Source organism: Phalacrocorax carbo, chromosome 1 (genome assembly GCF_963921805.1).
Source record: "Phalacrocorax carbo chromosome 1, bPhaCar2.1, whole genome shotgun sequence".
NCBI lineage: Eukaryota > Metazoa > Chordata > Aves > Suliformes > Phalacrocoracidae > Phalacrocorax > Phalacrocorax carbo.
This window is the reverse complement of record NC_087513.1, coordinates 190,953,186-190,974,646: the sequence shown is the minus strand read 5'-3', so window position 1 is coordinate 190,974,646 and position 21,461 is coordinate 190,953,186. Positions and strand designations below refer to the sequence as shown.

General features: G+C 39.0%; 1 protein-coding gene across 3 annotated transcripts; it reads right to left on the bottom strand.

Annotated features, from left to right (window-relative positions):
* Positions 1-314: 314 nt before the first annotated feature.
* On the bottom strand, positions 315-21,405 carry ALG5 (ALG5 dolichyl-phosphate beta-glucosyltransferase). 3 transcript variants are annotated; one of them, XM_064441005.1, is made up of 10 exons: positions 21,257-21,405; positions 20,168-20,339; positions 18,872-18,918; positions 18,118-18,186; positions 16,785-16,877; positions 15,135-15,248; positions 13,788-13,847; positions 10,010-10,161; positions 1,933-2,018; positions 315-726 (listed from the first exon to the last, which is right to left on the bottom strand). In XM_064441005.1, the coding sequence occupies exons 1-10, from the start codon at positions 21,338-21,340 to the stop codon at positions 614-616; spliced, it is 990 nt and encodes a 329-aa protein (XP_064297075.1). In that variant the 5' UTR covers positions 21,341-21,405; the 3' UTR covers positions 315-613. The 3 variants fall into 3 exon arrangements, with proteins under 3 accessions (XP_064297075.1, XP_064297077.1, XP_064297076.1); XM_064441007.1 differs by lacking the exon at positions 21,257-21,405 and adding an exon at positions 20,987-21,147; XM_064441006.1 differs by lacking the exon at positions 21,257-21,405 and adding an exon at positions 20,528-20,674.
* Positions 21,406-21,461: the final 56 nt, after the last annotated feature.

Here is a 21,461-nt window from a genome sequence, read left to right as displayed (position 1 = left end):
AGATGATCTGCAGTTTGATCTCAGACAAACTATTTCAGCTTCAGACAAAAACATTTGGAATGTCAAGAGACTACTGAAAGTTCTTAGAACAGCCTTATGAACATTACTGTTGTAAGTCAGTAAAACCCATTCCCGTAACATTGAATCTAAACATGCATCAGCATGAACCATGATTGATAATGCCACGTTGCAATATGGCCAGATATTTCCAGATATTACAGAAACAAATGGTTGTGGTCATTCACAACACAATATTGCTCAACGTAGGACTGAGTGCCTCTTTTTAACATCTATAAGGAAATTTCAAGTGTATAATGAGACAAAAGCAGATATATTTATTTCAGTGAATTTATAAGACACGTTAAAGCTATGATTTAATAAGATAAAAACCTGATTACCAGATAAGAAAAATCTTTTTGGAAATGCTTTCTCTTTTCGAAACATTGTTCAAGTTCCCTGCTGACAATCTTATAAAACATATACTTGCTGCAAAAATGAAAACATACAACAGGAGCAACGAAGAATTACCTCAGCTTTCATCACCACTTCACTTGATTGAAACTGTTCTCATGTTCCATTAAGTATAATAATATATTTGGAAAATGTAAATAACCTAATTACATTTTCTTGTTTCAAGCTGCCAGGCACCAGTCATATATCGCAGTCGTATAAAAAGAAGATCCCTGCCCATCTGCAGCCAGCTCCAAAAGGGAACTAACTTAGAACCTGTGATTAATGAAGAAGAAAATCAGAAGGACGTTGTTAGAAAAAATGAGCATTGGCAAGACACACATTTAAGTAGTCATGAACCTCTGCATTCTCAGCACATTCAGCTCCACAACCTAGACCTTAACATTAATAAAAATTTATATTGCGAAAGTTGTTGCTTTATAGTAATTACATTATACTGTAGGTGGGAGATTCTAGTTTGCAAGCAGCACAGTAATTCCATGTTCGTCACAAGATGCACAGTCCTCTCTGCTACACGGCTTTGTTCCAGTAAATAGGAACCTGAACACCAATAATTAAGCATATTATTTCTTAGCAACTTTGGAGAAGAGGACCACCACATTGTCTTACAGCAATATTATGAATGTGCCAATCTCCAGGCTAGGTAAAAGGAACCCATGCTACGAAACCAAGCCCTCTTCCACCTCTGCCAACATTTGTGTTATGTGCAATATACATGTGGAACTCCATTAAATGAAAACATTTCTAGTAAAGTTGGGTTAGGATGTTGTCCACTTGCACCCTGCATCACCACTGAAGTTCATTATACTTTGTGTTGTTTAGGGGTTGTGCAGAGGAGAAGAGATTCAGATTTAAAAAAGGAAAAAAATGACAGGGAAAAAAAGAAGGAACTGCATTTGATGGGAGGGAAGAAGTGAGCAGAAGCAAGCAGTACCTCTTAAGCTGGCTTTGCTATGAAGAAACATGTATGGAGCTATACCTTCCAGTAACCCAGTAACAAAGACCTCCCTACAGGTGTGAGAGAACATCACATCTTAAGAAGAGGCGGTGCCTAGAGGAAGCCTTAATAGGTGGGCTAAGAATTTTGGAAGGCAAGACACAATGATATGGAGTTGAATCAATAAACAATGATGATCAGACTTCCTGACAGTGTTCTACAGCGTCAATGTTTTTATTAACACATTACAGCAAGAGGATGTGCCAAAGCAGTGCTTTGTCCTAGCAGTATGAACTACCCACTTTTGTCTCCCGTGAGAGTGAAAAGTTCCTCTCCCTTGCTACCCCTTCACCTCTTCCCGTACCATGCCATGGCAGAAGGCTGGCAAGGACATGAAATTCAAAATTTTTATGGAAAGACAGCTGTGTGTTATCAAAACTGGGTAAAATATGGGAAGACACTCAGATATTTTGTTCCTGATTGTCATGTAAGGAATCTTATGAGAATATAAACAATTCCCCTACCTTCAATTTCAGTCCAGTTGACAGCAACTTCTGCTATAGGTATTCTCAAGCGCTGAGCTATATAAAGAAGTTCCACATCAAATGCCCTGAAGAAGAACAGGAAATAGCAAATACAGTCACATTTATTTCCAAAAGAAAGATGGTGGCACTGTTAATTAAATCCCTAGCCTGATTTAAGGAGGTTGGTGTTCAGTTACGAAGTTGATACCAATGCTCTACAGGTCAGATGCACATAAAAGGGAAATTAATTTCCCCAACTGAATGGCTCAGAACATAGCCAATATACAGACAAGAATACTTCCCTGTGTCCTGTTTTTGAAGGCACAGCTCACGCTGCGTTGAGAACACCGCTCACTTTTCATTCTGCCACAACCATGATTTAAACATTTTTAAAGACCAAGCAGTCAAACATGGAGTGTCAATCTACATGTCTAGCAGTTTCATCAAAGGGGACAACCACCTGCTGTGGCTTGACGCTGATCTGATAGCTTCTCCTTGTACTTTCTAAGTCAAGAATAAAGGCAGCAACACAGAAGTGAGAAATTATTTATGTTACTGTACATAGCAGAACCTCACCAACAGTTGTACTTTACCTGGTGACCACTTAATGTATGACACAAAAACCCTCGAGAGACCTGTCTTTTTTGCCGGCACAATTGTTTGCAGGTTGTGCAGCAATAGGAACTGGGGAAGTGATCCTACTCTAAGTCAGCTGCCCGTTCCGGCCCAGTTTGTCCCAAATATGTTTAAATCCTCTCAGTTCTCTGCATAGAGAATTGTGTGTTTCATTCTTGCACCTGCATGATCAAGTGAGCCTTCTGGATCTGAGGCACTGAGGCTTTTGATATTAGGAAAGTTTTGGCAACTACAGCTTGTAATGCTCATGTAGAAATCAGCATACAAAACTACCAGTAGCTACTATTGACAAGGGTGAATGCAAATCACAATTATGAAGATTCTGGTGATTTTTGTTAAATTTCTTATATGCATTGATTGCCAGGTCTTTTTTTATCCCTCTTTGTGGTCTTCAAATGCCAGCAGGGACGTTCTTATTCCTTAAATGAATACCAGTAATTGGAATTTAAGCTAAACAGCAACCCGTCCCCAGTAAAAATTTTTCTAAAAATACTAGTCTGTATTGGAAAAAAACTGTCAATGGCTATCCACATTTGATTTCTACTAGATTCAATACATATCCAAACACAAACTTTTTTTTCCCAGGGAACTAAACCTTGAAGTTAAGGAATTGGAAACGTTTTAGCCAAGCTGTTGATAAGGTTTCCAGTTTGAAGTCAATGGAACAGATGTTCTGAACTAGCTTACACAGGTCTTGAAAATGCAGCTGCGAGGCAGTCAAGTACAATTCAATACTAGTCCACATTTTCTCTCAGTAACTTCATAAGTTTAGAATTTCCTCAAATGCTCATTGCTAAGTCCAAGACAATTTTCTTTTGAAATGAAAAGAAATCTTTTGCCACTGGAGAAAATGTATGCAACAAAAAAGTAACATTACCCCTTCATGCTTCAAGGGTTGCCTGAATTCAAGTTGTTGGTAATCCTATTTGATGTTAAAGAAAGGGTAGAAAGGGGCAGGCAGGTGATCAAGAGCAGGCAAAAAGACAAACTTTAGCAGGTTGCTAGCCAAGTTCAGATGTTATTTCCCTCTACTTCAAACAACCCTCTCCTTTTAAGCAGTGCAGTGCATTTCTGCAAAACTATTAATGAATACAACAACAGAAGGCCACTCTGAAATGTGCACGTAGGTATGACACGTAGGTTCCCACTGAAGTACAGACCACAGCTTGCTGGAAAAATCATTACCAAACATGCATCAACCTGAACTCGCGCTGTACGTGTATGTTACAGGAAAGCTATTGATATCACTCTGGACAGCATTAAAACATGCAAAGGCAGCATAAGCAGAGGTTATCTACAGAGACTATGGTTATTGTGTATAGAGAATTTAGAACCACTTTGTAAATCTGATTTTGATTAGGACACAGGCCTTTTAATTGTCACTAAAAAAGTTACAGGAATAAATTAGGGTTTTTTTACCTCAGTGAACTGAATCTGCTCCAAACAGCCTTGCCATTTCACTGTTTTCTTTAAATGAGGGCCGAATATTATTTTATTAATTATGCCATGGTCTCCTCTACTGAAATGGTATTATTTAATTTTTTGCTGACATTTTACATTTGTAAGCCAAAACCCTCATGTATTCACCTTTGAATGTTTATGAGTCATGTGTATTAAGACTAAATCTAATTTTGTAATACTTACTACTTAACTGAGTAAAAATCTTAAGAGAGACAGAATAATTGTCTGATGAATTATACTATATGAGCTGCTCTAAAAATATTGCTACATAAAGTATTAGCCTAGCGAACTAATAGTTATTTGCAACAATTCCTATGGACAACTGCCTACTGGAATGTCAGCATATACATCACTACAACAACATTAAATAGGCTGGTGAACTACAACGCTCAAAGTAAAAGATTAAAAGCATGGGAATTAATCAGGTCGAACACTAACATTATTACATGTCGTTGCCATTTGTGTAACAGTGAACGTTTCCTGAAATTTAAAAAAAACCCTATTCAAAGCTGAAAGGAGAATGACTTCCGTAGTATTCTGCTGGGTTACACGTCTTTCCTTCCCTGCGCCCCACCACCTTTCAGTACACCTCATATGCATACTGTGAGAGTTAATTGGGAATACAGATAACAATGTATTCAATACACTGATAGTATTAGACCCGTCCTGCAAATCACCAGATCCAGAAGAACCACACAGAAGTTGCCATAGTAATGATTTAAGTGTGGGTATGTCAGCTGGAGCCTACCCTAGAGAGATCAAAGGAATACCAGTGCATGAGTTGGTGAGCGCAATACATGTGTTTTGACATGAAGCCATTTGTGACGAGCTAACATGTGACAGAACTGCTTTTAGAAATAGCAGGGGATTATTCACACCTTGTACTTCACCAGACCCTGCTGCGGAGAGTGAAAGTAGGTGTGTCTGGGGAGGGGGAACAGAGCTCAGAATACCTAAGTTTGGCTTCAGCCTGAATGAATTCAGGCTCCAATCTAGAATGCCCGAAGTTAGATACCCAAAAATACATGGTGTGAACAATACACCAACTATTTCTTATAGTGGCTCCACTATCTGTTAATTACCGCAAACATGAAGTATAAAATACAGAAAGAGAAAAACTTCTCCATTGGTTGTGTTTACAGTGAGGCAGTACTTTTGGTTAAGTTACAATTTAAGATGATGCTGGCTAAATTCAGTTGAACAACAAACTGGTAGGTGTTTAATGGAATTCAACCCTTTTAAACTGAACCCTTAAAATGCTTCAGGTTATAAAATATCTATCCTGCACAGTTATTCTGTATTTTAAAATTTCATTAGGACTCTTTTTTTTTTTTTTTTTTTTCTGGTCCAATATTAAGTTTTCAAACTTCACAATTAAGCCTTCAGTTATACTGTTTTAACTGGAATTCAGGACTTTTCTACACCCAGGATATGTTGTTCCAGCAAACTCTTAATGGGCAGAGAAAACTTCCAATGGCCAAAGAGGTCTATGAATGAAATTGGATGCCAAGAGGGTTAGACTGCCAGTGCTGCTCTAGCTGTACTGGGGCTTTTGAAACTCCACATATGTCTGCCAGGAGCAGGATTTTTCACAAGACAAAACAGACAGAGTTATAACAGCAAAATATTTTTTGTGTTGATTAGATGTTCATAAACAATTCTACTTGTCATGCACAAAATCAGGAAAAAACTATTCATTCCACTGCTTGTGTTGGTCTACAATGCCAAAGAAGTGGGAAAAAGTCCCTGCAGCAATATGAATGATTATTTTTCTGTATTTTTTATATAGAGACTCACATGTAGAGATTAGTGACAAACTGGAGAAACAAACATTAATTTTTTATATTGAGCTTTGGAGTTTTAAACATGAAGCAGCATGGGTGGTTCAGTGTGCAAGGCAATTTTTATACACAAAAGTAACAGCAACAATTTGATCTAATCAGCGATTTGCTGAGTTGCATAATATCATTATAAATTGCCACTTTACAAAAGTATGTCAATCAAACCAGGACTAAAACTATGTTTTGAATTACCCCTCATTCTATCAATATTCCAGGCAGCACCATAACTACTGCTATGTTTAGTTCTTCTAGGTAAGAAAAGGCATTTTTTGGCTGGAAGAAAATTTATGATTTTTTTTTTGTAGTCGGAAAAAAACCTGATGACCAAATTTAGGATAGGAAAATTCTGCCAGTGATACCATTTAATTTTCCAGTTTTCCTCTTGTGCATTACAATTTAACATAAACAGTTACATTTCTCAGGTCAAGACTGTAGATGCGGAACCAGAGCTTTTTTTTGGAGCCTGAAAGTGAGTAATTCCAACTGTCTCTATTATGTTTTTAAAATATCCCTTTTAATTTTCTTTTAAGTTTTAATTTAAAAAATGTGCTCCATCCATTTCTGAAAAACAGATTAGTGGTGTAATCAGATTCAGAGCCTAAAACGCGAAGCATATGCTTTCTGTTCAAAAGGTTGCTCTCATTTCGTACTAATGTCAAAACTTTGCTATTTAGAAAGTACATTTCAAGAATGTTTGGTTTGTATTTGTATATACACAGCCAGATCTCCAAAGGAGAGTTAAACAAATGTCAGTGAGAACACTCACCAAAAAAAAGCTAGTTTAGGATGTAAGCTTATTTCTTAGTCTCAAATATAAGAATGGTGTCCAGTATCTATTAATTTTCAAATGCTTTCTAAACTTTGGTGTTAGTTTTACCAAATATTGTAGGAAATATCTTGGTCTATCTTTAAAAAGTGTTACATGATCCTTATCACCATAATGTGATAACCATAATAAAACAGTATTTTTCCTTGTATATTTCAGTTTGCTTTTAAGATTTCATAAATAAAAGCAACTGTAAATCAAATTCAGCACAGCAAGAAGAAAACTGAGGTTTGTTTTCTAGTATTTTTAACGTTAAAGAGGTGATCTTCAACATCCACTGGACTAGAAAGAGCATGAAGAAAGCAGAAAAAAGTGAAGGTCTAAGCAATTAGTTTTTCATTCTTAATGCAGCTGATATTGGTTATTTCCTTATGATTAAACTCATATTGAAACTGTCAAAGATGCACATAAGGAAGTTCCTGATGTTCTCCCCTTCTTTTTTATATGGAAAGTGAATATGGAAACACAAGACTTCATTTTATTGGTGGTGCTGGTGAAACACTGAAAACACCATACGCATTTATTTTTGGTGTCCCTGATGGCTATTTAAGTACGGAAACTTAGAAATCTTTCAGCCTGTCCAACCTAGCTGCACGATAGCTATGTTGTTGATATATCTATTACCAGAGTGTAAGATGTTCAGCTTCCAAGGAAGAGACTGTGCTCCTAACACTTGCTCTTTGACTGAGTATGTTATCAGCCTGCTGAGAGACATAGAAATAAAATCTGCATTTACTGAATAGTTTATTCTTTTGACGCAGTTGAGGCACTAGCAAGCTGACACATGTTTTTTTCTACATATTACTACAATACGAGTTGAATTTACCCTGCTGAACTTCAGTCATCTACAGCAGAGATAATTCCTTTTGTACAAATTGTCCAGAGTGCCTTTACAGTCGAGGGCAGGAAACGGGCATTTGTTGGCTGCACTTCATCTGGCATGTTTTAGAGACCTATATTAGGATGAAATGAATTATACTCTAAAATTGTCCCTTCTGTTGGTCTAAGGAGGGAGGCTAAATGACAAGGAGATGCACTCTAGATGCGATGAAGCAAATCCTGCCCATTGTGTGTGCGTATTTATACTCTAACCGAGCAGTAAGCTTGACAGTTATGGACAGGAATTATTAGATAGCCAATTTTATAGTCATTTTATACTAATTTCATGAGTAAATATGTTATGTATTAATATTTAGTCTAAATATTTATTATGTCCTAGCATAAGAATTCACTTAACACTGTAGTACCTCAAACAATCTTAGCCTGACAAAACTTGAGCAGACAGGACAGATGAGGCTTCTGCAGAAATGGGATTGTGCTCATTCTCTTCAGCAGCTCACCACGTGCTCTGGTGCAGCAGCAGGGGAGCCCTTGACAGACTCAGTGACTGGGGTGCTGGCTTTCAGATTGCTTTTATCCCATTAAATGCTGCTTGTTTGTTGTATATTCCCCAGCACTGTCCTCCATTACCAGAACACCTGAGCACCGACCACACTGAACTGAATTCTTTTTTCAATACCTAATGGAGCTTCACTTCACTAATGGGACTTTAAGATTCAAAAAGAATCAAATAATTTCTTCAGTTGTCAAACAGCCCCAGTGTAGTGATGCAGAGGAGGTAAAAACCCCAGATCTCAGAGCCTTTTGTCCAATATCAAGATAGTGTTTTCTCTGCAACTCCCTGTCGTTCTGTGGCCCAGTTAGGGACTCACCGTTGTCCCAAGTCATCAGAAATATAATACTGACTACTATTTCTTTTTTTTACTTCTTCATTCTCGTGACATGTACAAAACCTCCACTGCACAATGTCTAACCAGTTTTTATTTTCCTTTTTACATGCAAGCTATGCAATGGAAAGATATTAGGGGCCACTTTTGTTTAAAATAACAAGTTTCCATTATTGGGCTATTTCAGATTCTTATATTACCATGTACAAAGGAATACAATGTATGGTTCTATGGGATGAATGTTTGATGTCCCTGTATCATTTCCTACTGCAATTATCCCAACTGTCTGTACATCACAGACATTTCACTTATGACTACTGTTTCCTTTAACAACCCACTTTCCCCACATGCTTATACACATTTTCATATGAGAACACTGTTCAGTAATTCTGTTCCCTGTCAGCAAGCAGTAGCCCATGAGAGATTTTCTTGGATAAAGACAGTAGTTTGAAAAGATTTGATTACACTTAATTAAGCCTGGGGACTGTCACTATCCTTTTCAGCAGTAATTGTGGTGTAGGAAATTTACAAAAATTACGGTATTTGTGCAGAAAAAGTGTTTCAGTCCCACAACAGTCGTCATGGCTGTATCACTCTCCTAAGGGAACTATTCTAGCTAAATTATAATGAAAGAGAGCTCTAAAGGAACTCAAAGGCTGCATCATTTTCTACTGTCTTACACCAATGAGATCTATCAGTAGTTCTCTCATGAAATATTCCAGCAGGAAAATAAGCTAAGAGTAGGCATTTCCTTTCACTTTGAGCCTTCAGCAATTACGAACATCAGATATGGATTTTAGGTAAAATGTTTTGGTTAAACAGCACCGAACTGTGAGGTTGCAATGCATAAAAATAGACTGATAAAATTTTTGAATAGGATTAATAACTCTTAACTTTCCATATTATAATAAGAGCTTCTCTCCATTTCTTACTCTGCTTGCATGGCTCATATCTGTAAAGGAGAGAGGACTCTCAGAAATAGGGAGTGGATTACAACACAATCAAAAATTGTTTCTTTGGGATTTCTTTCAGAAGTGAAGAGAGAAGAGTCTTTGGGATTTTCTTTTTGTTTGCTCCCCTAATCAATTACCAGTTGCTCTGACGAGGCAAAACCAAAATGGCCCGCTTCTCAGTATTACACAGTCCTTTCTATACGACCTGCCAAAGTAAAATGGACTTTCAAGGAGCCAAGGAGTCAACTCTTGGCACGTAAAATCCAGCCATATAGTCTTAAAATCCTTCTTGCAGTTTATGTTGGATGCTCTTTTAAAATTAAAACTTAGTAAGCCCGTCTGTTCCCCTTCTCCCTATCACCATGAGTAGAAAGATTAAAATTAAATACTCAACTATTTCCTAAAGTATATCTTAATAATAAAATAGAATTCTTAGCAAATACCAGGATATTTTAGCAAAACAAGAAATCTAAATTGCCAAGCAAGTAGTGCTATAATTGGTTAAACTGAGCAGCTAGGATTTATACACAGACATCAAATGTTTCATAGTAGCTGCAATGCTGAAATTACTTTTTCAAAACCATGTTCAATTAGAAAGAAAAAATAAAAAGAAAAAAAACAGAAAGAATTTACCAGCGTTCTATATGAAGAATTGAGAAGGTCCTTGAGGCAGCTTTTCTGGTTAAAAGTTTAAATCCGCACTGTGTGTCCCTGATCTCTTTGACACAGAGAAACCATACCAGGAAGTGGAACCCATACATAAGAAGAGTTCGAAAGTAAGAGCGCTGTGGACAAAAGGCAAGAAATTAGATGGTTTCATTTAAGTGATGAGTGAAGTATTTGAACAGACCTGGCTTACAGGATAATAATCCCGTTTTGTGATAGCTTTCAAAGTTTGTAAACTGTTTTTGTTTTGCACTGGAATAAAACCAGAACTTTTCAATTGTTACAGTGAAACAAAATTACCACTGAAAAGGAAAGACTTGCCAGTCAAGCACATGGTTAGTATGCTGGCCTAGGATATGAGAAGTCCAAGTTCTTTTTTCTGCTTCCCTAATTCAGAGCAGCTTTTCATTCTGGATAATGCCTTAGTAAGTGGAGCAGGAACCTGCACCTGGATGTCAGTTAATGAGTGGGACAGCCACAGTATCTTCTGCATGGTTGTCTCGGAATTCCTCCAGGAAAAGAAGACTGAAGGAGAAGGGGAATGGCATGCTACATGCTCTATTCCACTGGACACTTACCAGCTCCCTCTGTCCCTCTGTCTAGTCCTCCTGTTTTCCCAAAAATTGGTTAAACAGGTCCAACAAACTCCAAAGTTACTAGGACAAACAATGGAGAATAAGCCAGCAGGACTGCATAAAGACTGCTATTCTTAAGAATACATGCTAAAAACTAAACAGGTTCCAGCTGCTACTCTGACATGAAAAATTAAAAAAAAGTTTTATATTAAAAAAACCGAACCAAATGGGAGCATCTCGTGTTGTTTGCCACCCACTTCTTTCATTCAAGACTGTATGATCTCCAGAGCTTGCACACACCATGTTAAGGCACTTAAGGGAGTGCAATTAGAGAATGCACTTTTTTGCAGTATATGATGGACCAAGTGAAAACAGGACAAAAGTAACAGCTGCTGTGCAAGATAATATTTCATTTGGTATTTCCAGCAATGTTACACAGCCACCTCTTTTGTTCTTTTGCTTTCACACATGTATTTTACGTTCCTAGTCAATGTTCTCCCAGCCTACTCTTTGGCTACGCTTTTATTCTTGACATAACAATCATACAGGTAAGTTTGTCCATGGAACCCGGAGGCTGGACTCTGGGTTTGCAGAGGCCCCTCCTAGTCTTTTATTCAAGACAGCTCCTGAACAACTAGAGCTCTGATCCACAAACAGATTCTGAACTCACTGATGGTCTTAAGCTCCATTTAGGCGATTGTATCTTTGACTGCAAGTCAAAATACCATGCAAAACCTTTAGGAGCCGACACTGGTAAGCACCTCTGGATGATAAGAGATGCCTTTAAAGCTAATAATTTCAAACCTCACTTGAAAATTGAGAGGATGCTCAGCTTATTATGTAATAGCCTTTGGCTTAGGAAGGGGTCCAGAGAAGGGCCACCAAGAGGATTGAAGGACTGGGAAGCCTGCTGTATGAGGATAGGCTGGGAGAACTGGGTTTGTTCAGCCTTGAGAGAAGGAGGCTCAGAGGGGATCTCATCACCATGTACCAGTACTTAAGGGGTAGCTACAAAGAAGATGGAGACTCCCTTTTTACAAGGAGTCACATGGAGGGGACAAGGGGGAATGGACACAAGTTGCTCTTGGGGAGATTCCGATTGGACATGAGAGGAAAAATTTTCATGGTGAAGACAGTCACCCATTGGAATAATCTCTGCAGGGAAGTGGTTGACTCGGCCATGTTGGACACCTTTAAGATTCGGCTGGCCTTGGTGCTGGGCCATTTTGTCTAGACTGCGCTCTTCCTAGAAAGGTTGGACTAGATGATCCCTGAGGTCCCTTCCAACCTGTGATTCTGTGATTAAGGAAATTAAAATTCCTAGCTTGTGCCTCTCAGAAAAGTACTCTAGGCCTAGGTTAATGGTGGCTCTGGTGTGGATTCTTTGGCTCTTTTGGTGAAGGTAAGTCATTGTGTGAACAAGAACACAAGGCTACTAGTCCCAAAAGAGAAGCTCTAAGAGGCTGCATGACTGTCAGCCAATGAAACTGTGCACTTACTTCACAAAGAGACCATTTATGCATGTCATACGAGGGATTCGTTAATGTACATTAACAATTCTGGAGGCAGAACAGAATTCTTGATGTCTTGAGACTCAATTTAAGGGTGAAATTCTGGTCTTAATAATAAATCCCATATGGCTGCTTCTCACAGCTTCATTCTAACATTGTAAATGCCACTAAGCCAGAGAAAAACCCCAACTTCTCAAAGATCGTTCTGCAATTTTTTTTTATCTACTGCACTACACAAGAATCTCTTTCCAATATGGTAAAGGCAGTCTTTCCTCTCCCGTCTACCAACAGCTGGGTGACGAAATAGGCTACGTATTTCAAACAGAGCAGTACTACCTAACCAGTTGGTGATTCCTTTATCAACAAGTCAGAAATATGGGATGAAACAGGAAGCAAAGGATGGACACATCCTAAAACTTGTACTTTTGCATTAAAAGATAAAGTCCTGTTCCAGTTCCTCTCCTTCACGTAGCAAGACCTTCAATGATGAAAATAAATATGAATGCACTGAAGAAGGTTTACCTATATTCCGTACCTGACCACACAATGAAGTATTTTTTCTGGGCTCAAATTTATCAGCTACATGGTCTTCATGTAGCAGCAACATTTCCAGGATACACTGGCTGCACAAATAACAAGTAACTGCAAATAGTATATTCTGTACTACAAGCACGCAAATACCATGTCAAAGATTTATCCTAATTTCTGATAATGATGAAGGTTTTGGATTTTTTTTTTTTGTGAGGATGCTAACACACACGCAGCAGTATTTACAAGAAGTCTTTCCAGTGAACCACTCCGACAGTACCTGATAAACCAGAATAAAAAATTAAAGATCTACCAGAGGCTGAACATTACCAGTGTAACTACTTTTGAACTTTTGTAACTATTTTAGTGGTTGTGTATACATTTTAGAATAATTTCAAGTATTAAACATCAGTATAAACAAAGCTTACTCTTGAGAACATTCAACATGATGAGCACATCCAATGATGCTGAAAAAATTAGTCCAGCAATGCGTCTGTTGCAACACAAGTTCCATGCCTGTGCTTTGTCAACTACTGTCTGCCAAGACATCAGAAAACCAGATGCCAGATAAGACCGTGTGCCTATGCATCACTGTTTATTCCACAAGAGCCACACACAGAACAGTACTGTCTGTGTGTTCAAAACTCAAAAATTTTACTATGAGTAATACAGAAAAATTTCAGTACTTTCCCACGAATTGAGATACTCTTCAGCTTGCTGCTAATTATCCCTAACTCATTTTAAACAGGTTTCAAGATCTGCAGATCAGGCTCTTGCACTGGAAGGGAATCAATAAAACTGAACACATCAGTTGCCTTCCACTCCAGCCCCAGTACTCGTTACTAGCTACCTATTCTGTCAGGGATTAGAAGCTCTGCTTGTAAGGTGTTCTCAGCTAGGGAAATTAAATCCAGAAGTTGGAACACTAACTGACACGAGTTCAAAGTGCCTGAAATCTATGACACGACCCTTGCATATGATGAATCACATGCTGTACTTACGACAAGCTCTTCCTATTTTTTAGCTTTCATTCTTTTACAAATATTGGTTATTTAATTGTAAAATCTGTAGAGCAGAATCAAATAATGGAGGTATTTGGGTATTAGTACACAGCAGGAAATGGAAACAAACCTTTGCTATTGAGTCCTTCTCCAGATGCGCTCTAGAACCACAGGAAATAGCCATCTCGTTCTGTACAGGAATATAAATTAAAGAGTTATTCTAAAACTAACATTTTCTGAATTGGTGGTATTCTGTGCCGAGAACTGTATAATAAAAAACTTCAAAGCAGTATACTTTTCTGCTTCCTGTAGCTGCACTTTTTCTGCTGCTAGATTCTGAGGCTAAAACCAGTCTTCTCTACAATTACCAGATCATCTAAAGTTTGTTACATTTTGCATAAGGTGCATACAAACTGCTGCAATTTATTCAGGTCTGGTTTAGCTTACATTGTTCCTCTGAGGTATGCATACAGTAAACGTGTTACACACCACAGATAAGCATTCAGCATTCCTAGGCACTTAAAGTTATAAGTTTTCCCTAAATATTCCACTGTGGAAGGGCTAACAGAATAAAGTACTTGTTGCACTGATGTACCTTCAAACAAATAAAATGCCATGGTATCAGCCAAAAATACAACCTCAAAATAAAAGATGTGATCAAAATGTTCTCATGCTACTACTTCTCACAAGAAATCTCTCAAATCTACTATATTTGAGAGTGCAGGTCTGATGCTGGAGAACCAGCAGCTGCCGCTGCCTTGGTAGCAGAGAGCATCAGGGAAACACCGCCGCCCGGCGGCTCCCACACTTGTGGTCCTGCACTCGCACAGGCGCACCCCTCGCAGCTCCCGCTGGAAGAGCTGCACATCGCTTCTGGCACTTCGGGAAACGACCTACAAGTACCTCACTCCCCTGCGTTTAAGCAGAAAATAAACCTCAGTTCTTTCAAGTCAAGCACCCAAAAGAGAATGATTATGCAGGGAGGAGCTCTTGTTCCACAGGTTTTTGAATTTTTATTTAAAATAAAAGTTCTTCCAAATACTGTCATTAAACTAACAACTCTGAGAAAAGTGAACCTCTGTAAAATAGGGTGAAATTAAGATGCACCCTTAAAGGTATATAGGATGACAGCAGATAAAAAGAAAATACAAAACAGTTAACAAAGAAAAAATTGGTTTTTAACTGAGAAGGTAACACATGGTATTTAGACAAAATAGAACAACTTCAAAGGAAAAATGGTAAATAGAACATTATGTACTGCGTTGCAATAGGCGCAGTGAATGCAAAGGAGGTAAGAACTCTGTGGAAGCTACCTTCTGAGAGCCCATTCTTGCAGCTTCTAAGCTTACACCTAGGTCTTCAGACTTACACCTAGATCTTCAACCAGATCTCAAAAAGCTCAAAAAGTTGAAAAGAATTACAAAAATCAATCTGTATGCATGTGTATGAAACAAAAACCATGAGAATTGATACTCACAGGCCACGGCTGAAGGTTTTTTAGACCTTCTTCTACTTTTTCAATATCTGCAAATTTTGTAGCTCCATCTGCATCAGCCATAAGAATTTTTTTCCCCCGAGAACTAAAGACACCCTGCAATCAAAATAGTCAATAAAAATCAACACCTTTGAAATCAGTATCTGTCTTAAGCTAGCTGCAAGACGCTCCAAAACCCTAATACAGTAACTAGAACAGCAGACTCTCAAGGATTCAGCACAACAGATGAGTCTTAATATTCTGCTACTAACAACAATTTATCAAGTTATATTGCAATAGCATCTAGAGACTTCACACACTGAGTACTGTCCCACAGTGACAGAATGCATGAACAGGAAAGGTTAACAACGCCTCTCCAGAGAAGCTTGCAAACTAAAGCGTTACTAGTTGCTACAGTCAGCTATACAGGGGAGGACAAAGAAGCAGTGACTAGCAGCTGCCACTGCACTGGAGAGCTTTTCTTTGTCACTTGAACTGTGGAAAGGAGGATGCAGTGCTATTTTTTCCTAACATTGTTTCAAGAGAATTCAAGAGATAATCTTAAATTAGTTTTGAAAAATAAGTCTTAAGTCACAGTATCACTGCAAAACATTTGTGATACACAGGTCTCTCAGCTTGTTTTACCATATTCTTGATCAGAAATCTTTGACGATTTTTTTAAGGGGTCCAGACAGGAAAACCATTAACCATGGGTTTGCCAAAAGCACTGTCGTAAACAAGCATGTGTGACTGGAAAAAAATGTCAAGGAAGTAGTAGTATATACACCCACTCTACTCTGCAGTGCAAAACTACACCACACAGAGAATCGTTCTCCTTCACTTGGAATAATTTCAAAATTAATATCCCTTACAAAAGCTCCATATATTCTAATTTAATGTTCTCTCTATTTGCCAAACTCACTCATGTTTCACAAAAGAAATTAAATTGACATGTTAAAGATAGAGCTTAAAACACCGATAAAGACAGCCACTGATAACCCACGCATGATACCACCCTTTTTCATAAAATTAAGGTGCCATTCATCTTAGGAAAAAATATTCCTTCTAAATGTGTAACAGCTATTTTATTTTTAGAAGGTGATGATTTGATGATAATATCTATGTGAAAATTAATATGCAAAAGCATAAATTGTGCTGGTTCTGCTATCGAGAGTGTGGGTGATAGCAGTGGGCTTCGGGACACGCAGACTTTGCTGGATGAGAATGTTTGTTCATTAGCCATTTTTAAAACCATAGCTGTGACCTGGAAAGCAATGTTTGCAAATTTAGCTGTATTTTCTCTACAAAAGCTTTCCTTTAATCTGTAAAGGTGGTTTGCTGTTTTTTTTTTTTTTTGTTTCGTTGGATTTTTTAACCGCAAGCCTATTTCTAAGTGGAACTAACAGGAACATGAAATTCAAGTCTTTTTTTTTTCTTTCAAATTCTCATATAAAAAAATTCTTTGTTATCAATCTTAAGGGCAAGAGAATACTGCTTCCAAGCTTATTTTGAAAACAGTTTTTGCCTTCGTCTATAGAACCTGCACTCATTTTCCAATAATTCCGATAATTCAAAACATCAGTCAGCCCAGCTCTATCTTCTGCACATTTGGGCACAGGTAGTTCAGACAGAGGAGATGAAAGTATCAATTACCATCCTGACTGCTCCTCCTTTCCCTCGATTTTTTACCAAAGAAAGCACTCGCACTTTGTCGCTTCCATATTTCTTGCAGTACTTCATTGCAACCTGATAGACACACAAAAAACCAGCGTAAAACAAAAACAGGAATCAAGGTAGAAGTTTATATTTGCTCACCCTTTTAAAAAAAATTTAATAGCACTGAGTTATAACCACTTCAGTCGGAACAAATACATTGCCAGTGTTTGCTGGAGTCTGTCTGGGAAAATAAAAACCAGTTCACAGTCAACACAGGAAGACTGAAGAAGCTAGTTATGTTCAATAAAACCAGGACATTCCCCCAAGCAATTCTAAAGCCCACTGACCCAAGTCCAAAGAACTCAATACTAATGTAATTTATATCATACTATTACAGACCTTTTACACCAACACCAACAGTTAATCAAAGAAAAATAATTTTCTACTACTACTACCTATTTCTCACTTGTTTTGCTGCTATCTGTGGTTTTAAACAAGAAATTCACAGTGATCTAAAATCCCATTCACGCTGCAGGGACATGCATACTTTGTTCCTTGTTGTGGGGAAGAGAAAGCATGAGTTTTCCCCTCTAATTTTTTGTGAAGGTTGTCTCAAGTCTTTGTAAGTTTAGACACCCATGGCCACAGTGTGCTTAGTTAGAAATTATGCTAGAAGGAATGCAAAGCAGTCAAAAATATATACGAACAATCCTTAACGGACAATCTTAAGGGAAATAAATGAAAACACAGCATTTATTTTAGTAGCTAACTCAAATACCTTCCAAGCAGTAGTAAAAAAAACCTCAAGTTGGCCAGCCTTCCTTTCCAGCGGCATACATCAAAGTCGAACCAGAAGAATGCAGAACTATTTTGAAAATACTACTAATGGCATGAGGATTTTTAAATGAACAATGCCATGAAGGGTATGGGAAAGAGCTACACAACATGTCAGCTGTTCTGTCAATCACAGTATAAATCAGCTATTTTAAAAGGCTTTTTAGCTTCCTCAGGTTCACATTCATATCACTATGCACATGTAGAATATTTAATAAGAAATTTATTGAAGATAAGAATTTTTAGAATTTCAGCTGCAGGAGAATGGCTGTCATAGCTGCCAATCAAGAATACTCATATCTGCAAAAGACTTATATGTGCATGCGTGGGTGCATGGGACACCCACAATGCATATAGGACAATGACAGAAAGTATTTGGAAACATGAATTTTAATTGTCAACTCCTTCAAGTATCAAAATATAAATGCAAAACATTGCATTGTACAAAAATCCGCACGCACCTCTGATTACTTGGTAAGACACTTCTTTTTCTTACCTTCGTAGTTTGATCTTTACTACCGTCATCAACCACTATTACTTCATAAGTGAATGAAGGATCTCGTTTCTTGAAAATAAAAACAGAAATCAAGCATTTTGTCCAATTTCTTAAGGAGGGAGTAGGTCTTTCAAACATCAGCATTCTTTTCTCCCTAGCAGTTTTTAACTCATTCATGGTCGCCAACAGACACCGATATGATGCAGTACATTTGTTCACACGGCATACTTAAAGTTTGCCGTATTTGATGCGTGTTCCATTATATTAGCTTGTTATAATTTTCCTCAGCTACCATCTAGAACTGAAAAATCAATTCAGTTGTAAAAGATGAAAGCTTAGAACAACATCACTGTTAAGAAAACCCAAACAAAACAAAACCCACAAACCTTTACAAAGGGCTTCTTACCCACGGAACAAATTCTAATGAAGAGCAAATGCTTAAGAGACTTATTGGGACAAACCAGGCTTTAGTCTAGAAAGCTAAATGTATGGTTAATCCTTAATCTCTGTCTTAGAGAGTTATCATACATACAAAGATTTTTCATCATATAGTAGTATATTAAATTTTCACTTAATTAAAAAATACCTTCTGGCATTTAATCAAAAAATAACTGGTAATAGACAAAAGCATTACTTCTAAGTGGCTAAGTAATGCTGTTTTAACATACAGCAAAATAACAAAGCTAATAGATCACTGACTTATTATACAAAAACAATAGAAAAATAATGAATTTTGAATGCAAAGTGAAAATACCTGTCTTTTTTCTAGATAATCCAAAGCTTCATCCATCATAAGAGGTACTAAAGAAAAGGTGGAGGAGGTCAGGTTAGTAGATTGTAACAGGCAAAGCACCAAAAGCACCCGCACAAGCAAGCCGAAAACAACCACAAAGCAAAGCTGAGCAAATTGCCTCTTTCATACAGCACTACCTTCAGTAAACAAGCTTAGCACTGTAACTCCCAAGTCCTGTCCTTTCTGAATGCAAAAAGAACACTGAAGAAAATCACACACGTAAGACAGGAGAGAAACATTTCTTCTGAAGATAAGAACGAACTTTTCATTTTTAAATATGTCATTCTCTACACAACATTAAAGGAAAAAAATAATTCTTACTGACTTTATCTATTTAAGCAAGCTGACAGAGAAGGCAACAAGAGAAATTCCTTACACCAGTCAGTAACATGCCTTCTCTTACTAAGGCTGCTGGCCACGATGCTTCGGCCAGTGAACAGGCGCTACTTTTGCAGCTGATTTATCTGTAGGTTAGAAAGACGTTCGACCTTGTCTTTGCAGTATATGTTCATTCCTGAGCACATCTCAGGTGATTATTCTATCTCCAAAGAGAGACAGCTAAGTGAAACTCACATGAAGCATATTAAGACCTTGCTTACAAAAAACAGGCATGTGAGAACCAGGACTAAGACAGGCACTGGACTCAAGAAAGGGCCAGGCCAACCTTGTCTCCAGATACACTTTATTTGTCAACATCTCTTTTAATGGAATCCCAAACAGCTTGGCATTTTCACTGACCAAGAAAAGAAATGACAATGTGTACTACCACATCAAGCCCGAGTACAGCTTTACAGCTTGATTATTTCTATCGCATCTGAAAGTCTTCACATTTTAGTCTCAGGTACTCATATATATGGCCAAGCCAAACAGGAACCCATGAGATCATCCTTTTTTCTGCTTGTCTGAAGCTGCTGCTGTTGTTTACAGAGTGGGAAGCTCTCAAATCAGTTTCAAGTTTTCTTCTGCTTCTTGCCTTACAGCATTTACAGGGGCAATGAGCAGTCATTCTGCTGGACTTCATTAGAATAAAGAGGATTCTTACAAGTGCCCCACGATATTTTTAGCAGCAGAAATCAAGTTACACAGGGTCTTGATTTTGAAATTCAATGTACTTGGACTGTTTTCTGGAAACTGTGTCCAAAATCAGATATGTAATCTGGCCTGCCAGAATCTACTGCTAACATAAACTGACCTCTGCATTATTAGAGTAACAACAGATAGATTTTCTTCTTTTTCTCAAAACAAGAAAAATCTTACACCGGTCTTCCTCATTGTATGAAGGCACAACAACAGAGAGTTCCCTTGTAGCGGGATCATGTATACTTGGTACAGATTCTTTCCTGCCTTCAGCATTTACGAAGAATTTCTCTTTTTCGTATCGGTGAAGGGTTGGCATTTCTCTGGCAGTTATGTGAGCAATCACACAAACCTGTGATGAAAAAGAAAAGAATCGTTGAGCATTCTATTAAACGTTTACCTTGCTGTTGGATGTGCTACGAGAGGCAACCAAACATATTTCAGTAACGAGGTGGGTCAGCAGTGCACTACTTCATCCGCTGACCAAATCACACAAGACCAAAACCTTCTCATGCCGTCTGATTACTCCATTTCACCTACCCTGAGCACTGTCAGCATCATTGGCTCCTTGCTTTTTCAACTGCAAAGCATGTAGATGCCTCCAAACTCGTGGTCCAAGCGCCACTGCCCCCTCCCCAAGTAATCCCTGCCACACAAGCTGGTGCTGCCTCTGATCCTGCACAGAACCACTGAAATCAATGGCACTGCTCGTGACCAGTCAGCCATATGTGCTTGCAAAACTGAGCTCGGATGGTTTTTATGCATGGGTAAAATAAATCTGTAGAACTTGGTTTTTGGAGTAGTTTTACTTGGGTACTCTATAGACATGGTACTGTTGATGGGCAGCAGAATTTTGCTTTCCAGGTGTCAGGCTTCTCAAACTTGCCAGGTATTTCAGTCACTTAGAAACATGCAGGACTCACAAGCGGTTACCCTGAAAGCACGTTACCAGGGTATTTTACATGACATACTGTAAGGGTGAAATTGCTCCATTTTCACCTGGTTTGCGTGGCCTTTCACCCCACGCCTCGCGAAAACACCGTCCCCGCGTAAAACCACGCACAAGCACAGCCCCGCCAGCAGCTGCAGGAACGGGGCCCGGGGCCCGGGCCCGCCCCGCCGCCCCCGCGGGGTCCCGGGGCCCGCCGCGCCCCCTCAGCAGGCCCGGGGGGGCGGCGAGACGCCCCTGCCCCACACGGCGGGGGCGGTAGGTTGGGCCGCCCCTGGAGGCCCCCCCCGGGCCCGCGGTGACCGCGGCGCGGCTCTCACCAGCAGGAGGAGGAGGAGGAGAAGGAGGGCGGCCAGGGCTGCCAGCACCGCGGCGGCTCCGGGCAGGGGCAGCGGGGCCGCCATCGCCGGCGGGGCCGGGGCCGGGGCCGGGGGAGGGGGGGCGGTACCGCCCTATCGCGCGGCGACAGCGCGGCGGAAGCGAGCGCCTCACCCCGCCCCGCCGCCAAGAGGGGCCGCGCCGAGC